The 12,762-nt window shown below is 26.5% G+C and overlaps 1 protein-coding gene across 5 annotated transcripts in view; it reads left to right on the forward strand.

The window, feature by feature from the left end:
* Positions 1-12,762, forward strand: part of LOC112599637 (kinesin-like protein CG14535) — a 160,481-nt gene that overhangs the window by 59,679 nt on the left and 88,040 nt on the right. Inside the window, exon 1 of one of the 5 annotated variants that reach the window (XM_025346625.1) lies at positions 423-516. The exons of the other annotated variants lie outside the window; for them this stretch is intronic. Within the exon in view, the coding sequence (XP_025202410.1) occupies positions 515-516 (2 nt within the window). The 5' untranslated portion in view covers positions 423-514. Of the gene's footprint in view, positions 1-422; positions 517-12,762 lie in introns of those variants that run through there. 5 annotated transcript variants of the gene reach the window in all.

Here is a 12,762-nt window from a genome sequence, read left to right on the forward strand (position 1 = left end):
ATGACATAAATTACATTGTTAAAATAATACAGTTATCGTTTCGTTCATATAGCCTAACACTATCATTGTTATAACTCATAACTAAATAACATGGAAACCGTAATTTTTTACTTATACGTATACATCTTATTGAAATTTGTAAATTTACCTTTTATATGCCTTAAAATTTAACAAAAATAAAAAAATAAATAAATAAAAAAATGGATCATGTCCTCGGGAAAAATAGGATGAAATACCCGTGTACCTGTGTGGTGTGCTTGGAATGCGATGGAATATATAAAAGGGCACATTAAAAAAAAAAAAAAAAACAGGCGGAAGGGTTTCACTGCAATATTATTCCTTATGAAAAGAATGTAGTGTACTGGGTCACGTGTGCGCGCCGTGCGCTGTTAGTCGCACGCTCCCGACTCTACGATCAAGCACATTCAGTTACGTGCCGGCCGCCTTGTTACGCTGCCGTGCCGACAACTCGCGCGCTTTGCACAATTGTGATCTTAACTCACGACGACAAATCATGTTAGTATATCATTAATTATTATTATGGTTATTAGATTATTTTTTTAGATTTATTATTTTGGTTTATGACGTTGATACTGGGTATATAATATTTAAATATAATTGATTAGACAGATTATTTTTTTTATACATAGATTATTATAGATATGTAGTAGTAGATTTAGTAATTTATATTGTAGTAATAATTAATTATATTATTTATAATTTAATATTAATAAGATATAAATTACGTGTTTAACGATTTATTCAAATACTAGTCACATTTTATTGAGTTTCGTAATAGTTTTAAATTAACAAAATATATAATAATTTTATATTTTTGAAACGTATATTATCATTGCAAAAATATTCCCGAATACCGTTTGTAATAAAATACAATTTAACACTGAAAATGAAAAGTAAAATATGTTTTTATTGTATGTAGTATAAATATTCATATTTTAAATTAAAAAAAATTATAGAAATGATTCTTTTAAATTATTATAAAAAATACATGCAGTATATTACTGTATTAATTTATTTAAAAAAAAAGAACAATATCGATAAATTATTTTTTCAATTTATTGATATTATTAAATAATTTTAAGATAACTTTTTATTTAATTAACTAATAAATGATGAATAAAAATGTTTCTAAAGTTTAACTTAAAAAAATTATATCCATCTAAAATGTAGTACATGTTTTTAATTTAATATATAAGGACCATTTATATCATAGACAATTATAATTTATATTTTAATAATATATTATTATAGTATTCTTTAATATATTAATATTTTTATAGAGTTAGCCATTAATTTTTAAAGAGTCTTGTACTGGCTAGATTTTTTTTATTGTATTTTTTTTAAAATTTATCTATAAATAAAATACTTATTAGATACTCTATTTTATGGCCTTTCATCAAAAAACTTCACTCCTGATTTTTATTTCAAACGAATAAATCAAATAGATTATACTATTTCGTAAAATCTAAAATTCTGAACGAAAACGTTTTGAATGATTTATTTTTAATAATATGTATTTTATATAAGTATAAAGTATTTACAAACATAATTTAAATAGTTACGAACTACAAAAGTGTTATGAAATAATTTTCGTCTATAAATTAATAATTAAATACATTAAAATAAATAAAATATATAAAGTTTTCATGTAAGTAATCTCTCTATTGTACAGTGGCTGTCAAGTTTACCTACTTCGTCATTAAATTTAAATTTAATACATCCATTATAATTTAAATTCAATAATAAATGATTGTATATCATGAAAAAAATTCTGAGCGAAAGTGAACTAATGTTTTGGGTAACTTAGATTACCAAACAATAATAATAATAATAACATTTTAACAATTATTTTTTTTTTTGTGTTTTCCCCAATTATTTAAAAAAAAAGTTTAGAGACTTTTCAATTTGAACCTCCCAATAGTACCAAAAAATCAAGTTTTATGCTAGAAACCTCCCTCAACGTTGATGATTAACATATTTTTCTACAAAAAAAAAAGTGTCCTTAGATACTCATTCAAAAATAACAAAAAATAAAACTACACATGATTATAAAATAATTACATTTTTTGCTCCACTTAGAAAAAAAAAAATGAATTTATTTATATTAATGGCTAAAATTACATCTACATATTTATTACAGTCTTTAATTATTGAGTAACTGTAACTTTGTAGTAGCATATTATATATATTTTCCATACGTGTAGTATAATATATCATATTAAAACATCTATCACCCTAATTCTATTTTATTTTTAAATATTTTGAATGCCTCTAATATATATGGACTGTTTACACGAGTAGTTACTGGAAAAATGATTCTATCGCTATGACACACGTTTTACACTCGAAGAGAAATTACAACGACACTGCTAGCATCCATATGCACATTTTGACGTTTTTGAACCCCTCCTCCGTCTGTCTAAACTGTTATTGCATTCATTAATTATTAAAAGTAACTATTGGGGTTAAAAAAAAAAAAAAAAAAAAAATCAAAAAATGTACTGACACATTATAGGGCTATTTAATTTACTAACTAATAACATTATATTTAAATATATATTCTGTATTTAATATTAAACAATAATCAATTTGGAAATTTTTTTAAATCAAAACAAAATTATTTCATTTTATAGTAAAAAAATTTTACCCTATTGATTTTTTAATAGAATAAATATAGTTCAACTTATATTATTATTTCAATTTGAAAATTAAAAGATCAGTTATACTAATTTATTATGGTTATAGTATTATTTAATCATAACACTATTGTTATAATTTATTTAGTCTATACTTATGCGATTAAATATGATATAAAATACTTACTATCTATTGTAATTGACATAATTTATCTTAAAATCCATGTAGTATTTTAAATTTAAAATTTTTATTCTTATTCTCCATTGTAAAGCAATGGGATAAAAATGATTAAGTAAGAACCTGGGCTTTTTCAATTTTCTTAGAAGGTTTTCTGTGATTTCGGTTGATTAAGCAAGACGTTTGGCCGCAAAAATTGCTTCGAGAATCAATTGGGTTTCCTGCGAAATTCCAAGTTTTTTCGTTTGTTTTGTTTACTTTGGTCCTGGTGGTTTGATTTAGACGGTTACCGTGGAAACAGCGATGTACGTGATGTTGAGTGGACATGGACTTATTCTCAAGTGAAATTGTATTTGACAATATACTTACTAAAAAAGAACTAAAAGGTCACATCATTTTATATATACATATATATATATATATATATATATATATATATATATATATGATAACATAAAGTAACCTCATTAATAAAAAAATACCTAATTTTAAATATTGATCTTAAAAAGTATACTTCCAATTGACCGAAAAAACTAATGGATTGATTGTGTATTTTAATATAGGCGATAAAATTATTTTTTATGTATAGTTTCAATGGTAAAATAATATATGGATGTTGTTACGTAAGTGCACTGTTAAATTTACTTATTAATTTATTAATCATCTACACCAAATTCACAGTTTGTTTTTGCAAATATATATATTATATTTTATTCAATACTATGTTCATAGTAATTATCTTTTTACACTTCACTTTAGTTGCTAGGAAATAAAAGTTTAATTCTTTAAATAATATTATAATTTATTAAACTGGTAATTTTTAATAATTATTAGAAATTACCTGATGTTATAACATTTTCAAATTATTTTAAATGTTCTAGCAGTTTTTTGTGTATTATGCATGTATATAAGTAACTTTGTTGTTTAAAATTTAAATAACATTTTCCTCTTCTTAATTTTGTTTAATAACAATATAATGAATACAATTATAAATAATAAAATAAAAAAATGTCAGATTATAATACAACAGAAACATATGAATACATTTTTATTCATTTAACTTTATATTGGAAATGTCAAGATGCCCTTTTTCTAGGCTAATCGTGTTCAAGCAACCCTTTCAAAGGTTGTATTAGATAGTTCCTCTGTTCGTCTTCTACAACAACAGAAGCTTGTGTTCATAATCAATTTTCAATTTTCCCCATCCGTCCTGCCATCGGATTACTCTATCGGACAAGGATCCCGGGGTCCTGCTTGGGATTTGCATTTATAATGACCACGTGTATACGTGCTCGTGTACTAGGGATTAGAATGGCTTTAATTTGACAGGCCTCCGTCAACCCTTGCCGAGCCTAGTGGGTCCTGGTGACTTTGCGGAAAACTTGCTGGTTTAAAAATGCATAACGATGTCACGATGTAGTGTATAATTAACCCCACACAAAGAACATGGTATATACTATATTATGGTAAAAGTAAAGTAAGGTAGCCCGTATAGGCAAATCAATGGCATGCATGTGTAGAATACACAAGGGACACGGAACTATTTCATTTCAATTTTAACCATCATGATATTTTGTAAAAAAATAACTTTGAACTATGAAGTATAAATTTATAATAATTTTATAATACGTTTCTATACCTATTTGCATATTCAAATAAAATTGTACTTAACTAATAGTACCTTGCTGTATAGTGTATAAGTAATCCTGTTATTATATATACATAAAAATATAAATAATATAATATTATGACGTCCTAAAGTGTATACTCATCAACTGAATATAATTAATTGCAAATATTATATTGTGAAAGTAATTATATTATTAGGTATATGGTACATTAAAATATTAAATTGCTATTTTACGATGGTTGGTTTGAATAGTACATCATAAAGATGCATGTAAAACCGATTAAAAACACTTTCGTTTTTAAATAAAATTTAAAATTTAAACGCGTTGTTAATCACGTGGAACTTGGAGGTCCTCAAGTCTATATGTGATGGACGCCCCTTTAAATATTAAAATTATTATTAAATATTAATTCTAGCTAGACATAGTCTAACGCAAGAAACTAATAAAAAAAAATTAAATGATATATGTGTGTAATAAAAACATTAATAATATTATCATTGTTATTTTATTTATAAATGTAACTATAAAAATAGCATAATTATAAACTTAGAAATTAACTTTTCGAGACTTCCTTCGATTAAAAAAAATAACAATTTCTCAGTTTTTCTCAACTTAAATTGTTCAGGGTGATCCCGGATATCCCGGCTTAAATACGTCACTAAGCATTATTGTATCATATTTGATATGATGTGCCACATAAGTGTGGTATACTTGCAGGTTGAAAATATACGAGTGGCGATATTCTGACATATGTAAAAATTATTCATATGATTTCGTGTACGCGCATATTATAGCGTTAAACATGTCACACATTAATAATCATTATATTTTTAAATAACAACAAAAACATGATCTTATTTTCGGTCATTTTGCACATCATCCGGACAAACATTTATTTTTTTTTGTACCAAATTATATACGCCTCGTTCGGGACGCTAGAAATTACCCCGTAAAAATTCCAAAAACCGTGGATACTCCTTCGTTTAACATCCTGACGTACGCATAGATATAGAAGTGGTACACCCTCTATATAGGTGGGTACAGTAACTATATTTATTACATCGCGTCGCTCTAACGTTTTCTACGGTATAATGTTTTCTAACTAATGGATAATATACCCTAGGATAAAGCGTCGGGATGGAGGTGTTCGGCGGCTGGAGAGGGTTGAAAGCGGGGAGGGTTTTCGGTTTACAAACGCATAGTGTTTGCGCGTGTATGTGGGTATGTGTGGGTTGTGTGTGTGTCGCGTGACGCGCGCCCGTTAAAACGCATAAACAAAAGCAGCGGCACCTCTTCCGCGTTGCCCTCACTGCAGTGTGTCGGAAACGTCGCGTCGCCGCGAGTTTTATTGCTAATAATACAACGCGTGTGGCCACCGCCACCGAAACCGAATAATAAATCCGCGTTGGCCCTATCTCTCTCGCACGACGACGCCGTACGTATACAGTTAATGCGCGCGTTATGTACCCCTCCCCAGCAACGACGATCACGACGGCGCTTCCAGTAACCCCTCACACCCACACGCCCACACACTCGGTGACTTTATCGCATCGGTGAAACAATATAATATGTGTATAATGATAATAATAATAATAATATGATATAGGTATACGTTTGGATATTATGAGCGCGATCGATACATAGAGAGTGCGACGAGTTTTTTTGAGTGTGTTTTTTTTACCTTTTTTTTTTTTTTATTTCCATCAATAATATTATATCAGTATAAACTGCATGTAAGTGTGTGCGACTACGATTGTCAATTTATAAAGTTTTAAGATAATTCCCACCATAAGTGTCACTAGAGTTTGGTAGTCCTGTATGATTAAACTTGGAAATAACTATAGAGTAAAAACGTTCTTAATTTTCATCCCTCGAAATAAAAAATAAAATTAGAATCATTTATATTGTATACATGCTTCATAGACCTTTTACTGATATTATAAGATCTATGATATGCTTACATTTTTATGCAAGTGTTATAATATCATTACCGATAAGTTTATTAGATAATATTTTTATTTTTTTTTGTATTTATTATAGTCAAAAAACTGAATTTGTTATGGATCATATTCGAAGTAATGTATGTTTTGATTCCTCTAATATAAAAAAACTCGTATACCTGTAGTATATCTACAATATGTTATGTAATTATTATTCACTATTAATAGTGTGCAAGGATTTGGATTTTTACTAAGAAAAACTAAAAAGTACAACATATAGGGGGGGGGGGCTAAGTCATTTTAATTAAGCCAATGTGTGTGTGTGAGTATTTATAAAGAAAAGATTTGCACTGGAGGACTTTCAACACGTTTATTTTGTTGTGTAAGCTAGTTTTATACCAAGATATTATATGAAACTGTTTTGTAGGTTTATTATTATGTATCAAGTATTTGATAGGCTAAAGATGAATAATTAAAAATGAAGCCGATTATTAGTCGTAATTTATTATATTTCTTAATACAACTTCATATACAATAATTTATATTCCAGGACTTAAAGGGCAATGATATTGTAGTATTTACAGAGATTATAAGTTAAATAAATCCTTTCAATTCAATTGAAAGATAAATACTAAACACAATTACTATATCTAATTTAATTTGTTTTAAGATAACATTTAATCATAATCCAATTTAAAGTTTTCAAAATTTAATAATATAAGTCGATTTAAAAAAAAAAAAATCGAATCATATTTCAAACTTTATTTGGCTAGCTATAAAATATTTTGAAATATAAAGAATTTATTCAACTTTTATTATTTCTACTGTTTATATCATTATAATTATATTTTATAACGATAAGCTTTTTAATTATTGTGTATTGTCCACTGCTATATTTGCAATATATAATATTAATGTTTTTCAATTATATATTGTAAACATATAATTTACATAATATGGGCTTGTATACTGTCATGTAATAAATATCAATAAATTTTAAACCATAATATTGACAAGGTTCAAAAACTTTTAGATATTTTTTGAAGTTGTCATTATATATATATTAATTGATAATTTATACATATGATTAATGTTGTATTAAAATTTGATACTACTATAAAAATAGCCATAATATAAAAGTTCACTTTTTTTTTTTTTTAATATACTTCATTATATTTTATATGTCTAGACAATATAAAATTATGAATATTTTTTAAAATAGGATTTATTTAAATGTAGCTAAGGATAATAGTATAAAACAAAAACATATACTTTTTAAGATAATATTTTGTATGTATTTTAAAATATAAATATCTATATTATTTTAATATTGAAACAATTTAAGTATTCAAATTACCTAAGTTCAGATATAGCTATGATGATTTAAAAATAAATATTTATTAATTATTTATTTTCTAATTAATTTTATTAACTACTAATATTAATACATAATTAAGTTTAATTCATGACTTTTTTTTACTTTATTTATAATATATAATATATTATATATTGTACTATCATACTATATCGTATATACTGTGCTTGAGCCTTTCATGGGTGTTTAAACAAATAATTAAAATTTATATTTTAATAATTTGAATGGAGGGAGTAGTTAAAATGTTTATTTTTAGGATATAATTAAATTAAATTATAATAAAAAACAAAGTAAATATAAAAGAAAACACGTGTTAGGTAGTTTTTTAAACAAGTTTCCATTTTACAACTTATAATTAATTTCAAAATCTGTTTGAAAAAACTTGTAGAAGTGCTATCTTTTTATATGTATAATCCTCCCTTCCAATAAGTTTCTTTCAACATTCCAAACCTTTTTGCCGTTGCACATGCACATTTGGAATCCGGAGACCGTAGGCGTTTTTGCACTATCAAATTGAAAACCTGTGTAAAAAACTTTTTGTTCCGAATTGAATGAGTCAGCTGATTTTGATACTTTTCCTGGCAAGCACACGTACACATAGTCCATTAATCAAAAACTCAGTATATTTGGACGCAACATGAATGACTATGAATAAAGTTCGATTATCCTCATTTGGAGATTCATTTAAAGTGTAGTAATATTTATTTGGTTACACTCATGCACATCCTTATTCCTAGTTCAATGAGTATTTTTTTTACATTTTCGTTAAAGTATATATCATATGTTTTTCTATCTAATAAACATAGGACTATTCGAGCTTACAAAATAAGGAAAATTTTATTTCATAATTATTGGATAATTTTTATATCAAGCAATAAAATAAATTTGTGATATTTTAGTAATAAAAAAAAATTGTTAAGAAAATAAGTATATTCAAGTTGAAATAACAATTGTATTTTTTGATTGAAATTACTTTTAAAAAACAATGCGTCACCACATATACAACACAAAATATTTGACCATAAGTACGTGACTAGCGAATTAGGCTTTGCACGTCATTTTAGATACACAAATGTTTGTTTTTCGACTGCTTTGAAATGTGTTTTCTTTCCACTTAAACGTCGTGCGTGGCCGTAAAAGAATTACATTTCAATTCGCCCTCGGGGACTTAACCGCAGTAAATGATGATTCGGTTTGTTCGTAGACCGTGAAAATTCCACGATTCCTCGTCATATGGTTTTCATCTGTAATGTTATCATCATCCCGGGGTTAGTGGATAAAACGCAGATGCCTCTGTGGCCGGCGGCCTACCGTATTTTATATAGGATAGAGAATATGAGTGGATGGGACGGAGACGCAATTTTCCAATTTCACAGACTTCTGGTTCGGCGTACAGCAAAACGAAAATACTCGTATAGAACGTTTCGACGGGCGCCCAGCCAGGAAATACACACCTTAATTAACCACGGTGTTGGTTTTAGTTTAACCGCGAAATATAATTTTATATCGAAAGTCATCCAGTATCTACTTCCATCGTGTCGGATTCTTTTATTTTCTTTACTAATATATTTAACTTATTTTTTTTTCTTCCACTTAAATGGATCCCCGAAAATAATTGTTGTTATGTCGATGAAAACGGTTAGTTCAGAAATTATTCATAACCGTAATCATCTTTTCGATGGGGGAGTCAGCAACGAAAACACTACAAACACCAAGATATTAGAACGGTGCACAAAGTATAATATATAATAAGGAGTTCGGGGAATAGTGTTTTTCTTTCATTTAAATTTCAAGAAATCTTCAAACATGCTATTTTTGGAAGAAGTAACACGGGTATTTCATTTCAAGAGAATTCCGCACATTGTTATTCGTTAATAAAAGTAAATAATACGTGCGAAAATTTGGAATGGATAAAATCAAACGAACACTCAGATTAGAAATTCTTATCTAATACAATCGTTTTCTTAAATGCTGTATTTATAACACCAATAAAATTATATAGATACGTATCTTTGATACGAGAATCTATTGATTTTTGCTAATTTTATAAATAGTTATTACTATCGTAGCTATATAGAAAAAAAATTACAAAACTAGCCTAAATCATATAACTTTAGGTTATGTTAGGTATGCTTAATATAATATAATAGTTTCTATTTATAATTGAAATAATTTAAAAAATATATAACAATATATACAAACGAAAACATTAATGCAATCGATAGGAATCCAATATTTCACTTTATTTTATATTTAAAAATATGATGTTAAGTTTTGAAATAAAAAAAAAAAAAAAATTGACAAGTTGTAAACACATTATTGTAATTTTTACAAAATTAAAAAAAACTAATATAGTTTATAATCTGTCAACATTAAAATGTATTTTTAATTTTGGTTCAATATGAAATACGAATACAACAGTATATGATAATTTTATTAATATTATATATTTATTATTTTTGTCCATTTACCGATATTACCGATAGAAGTACTCAAAATTATGAAAATATCATATCAATATTTTATGTATTTTTTAAAATTAATTTTTTCGTAGAAGTATTTATGTTTTCAACATTAAACGACATTTTACTTAATTTTCTCATTAATATTAAAATTCAACGATCAATTTTATTAAAAGCTTAATAAATGTTCCAAGCTTTATTATAGAATAGAATCTCGAATATATGTAGTTCTATATATTATATAACATATAGACGCACATCATTAATTCTGCAATATACTTAGAAATACCACGAATTCCAAAAAAACCTTTAACAGTAATTGAAATACCAACAAAAGTGAAAATTCTAATCTGAGGCAATTCCTTGTACCATATAATAATATTATATTGCTTTCAATTGATAATATTAATCTAATTATAATAGAATTATGATTGTTGATTTTTGGCATTAAATTTTAAAACACTGATCATATAATGTCAATGCCATATTACAAAGTGTTATTTATACTAATTTAAACACTTAATTGTATGTAGTATATTATCTAAAGTATTTTTCCTTAAACATTATATTATTGATTTTATATCGTACAAAATGGAACTAATTACATATTACAGACATACACCACTGTAATAAAATCAGTATCAATAAATAATACAATTGTTTAGTCGTGTAATAATAACTAATTACCTTTTTTTTTTCCTTATGATACGAGGAAATAACTAATTACCTATTTTAATAGTAGTTCGTTGTTGTTTACAAATCAATGACTAATATTATATGTTTCATACAATAGAGGACATGACGACATGAAATATCAAAAGGGATTCTGCATATTATCTTTAATACTAAATACAAATATTAACCATTTTAATGTGTTTTATATACCTTCAATATATAAATAAGGGTAGAATTTTTTTTTTTTTGACTAGTTGTAAACAAAGGATGAAAAAATAATCCATTACCTAACTGCAAAAAATTACTATGTACAATGTTTATTGTATATTATATAGGGAAATCTGTTTCTGATTGATTCATGGGCGGAGAATAATTTATTCAAATGTCCAAGTTTAATCGTCCGTCAAAATACATACGGGCAATAAGCAGCGGGGTAAACTATATCGGTACACGTATTATTAGGTCCGTTAGTCAATTTGAACACACAGGGATTCCAGCTGGTATTTATTATACGACAACGAGCGAGGGGTTTTTGGTTCCCAAAACTAATTCTGTGTCCGGGCTGTAATATTAATGATAAACGTCCTGTGAACGAGTCTTAACGGATTTTTCGTTTATTTTTATTTATATTATGCTATATTGTATATACATAGACCTATATCAGCTATGCTACTGCTCCTCTGCGTTGGTTGCACATAAATCCAAGGCACGTTCCAGTCCCTAAAGATAATTCTTTCTCGTATAATATACACGTGGAAATTACTGTGAAAGTTTAATTAACTGTTTGACTTTTTCAGGCTTATAACAAAAAGAATGAGTAGACACTTTTTTGCCTTTTTTATCTTTTACAATTTTATTTTTTTCTGCTCATTTCTGAAGCGTATAGTTATATTCGTTGCACAAAAATCCTCTTGGTTGACAAGTGTATTATACAAAAAAAGGTACAATCTTATCAGTTATCAGGATATTACCCAACTGAATCTTGAACGAAAACAAATTACGTGAAATTTTCAATGAAATACACGTGTCCATGTATACGGTTATATTTTTATTTGTATAGATATTTTTTATAATAATCTTTGAGGTAATAATAATAAAAAAAAAAAATTATTTATAAGTTCTACATAGACACATAGTACGTACATAGTTTACATAGATAATAATATGAACTAAATTAAAAGTTATGACTAAATGCTTTCGTCGAATATGATATTAAAACGATAATTTGAATATCGGTTTAATATTAACATCACAATTTATATCTTTTGATAAATGATAATATATAATAAGACTTGAGCTACTATTTTGTAGTATTTATAAATATTTAATATATCAAGATTTGATCGTATTACTAATCGTAAGAGTAAAAGCTCAAGGCGTACTATAAATATATTTAGGTATGAACTAAAAGTGTATTATAGTCATTGAAATATGTTCGTTTAATTTGTTAATTAATATGCTTTAAGAAGTAATTGAATAAAATATTTTAACTCGGTTTGTTCGTTGATATAATTAAAATTTAAGGTACTTAAGATGTTTAACCTCTACAGTAGCTATCGTGGATGCTTGTTATTAATACCTACAGTATAAATATTATAATATTTTGAACCCATCATGTTTTTACTGCTCGCATAAAAACGACTTTCAATTAAATTCAATAAAATTATACCGCTATAATGGGGATCCATATAACGGTTAGTGGTGTGGGAAAAGACGGTGTCGGGGCGAAGACCCGGATCGGGAGTATAAATTCCAGTCACGCGAATCGGTCGTCGTAAAGAAACACAATAGGCTTTCTATTTTAAAGTGCTCCGATGTGTTACATTATAATAAAAATGTGACAC

This window comes from Melanaphis sacchari, unplaced genomic scaffold, assembly GCF_002803265.2.
Source record: "Melanaphis sacchari strain LSU unplaced genomic scaffold, SCAv2.0 Contig54_pilon_pilon, whole genome shotgun sequence".
Lineage (NCBI taxonomy): Eukaryota > Metazoa > Arthropoda > Insecta > Hemiptera > Aphididae > Melanaphis > Melanaphis sacchari.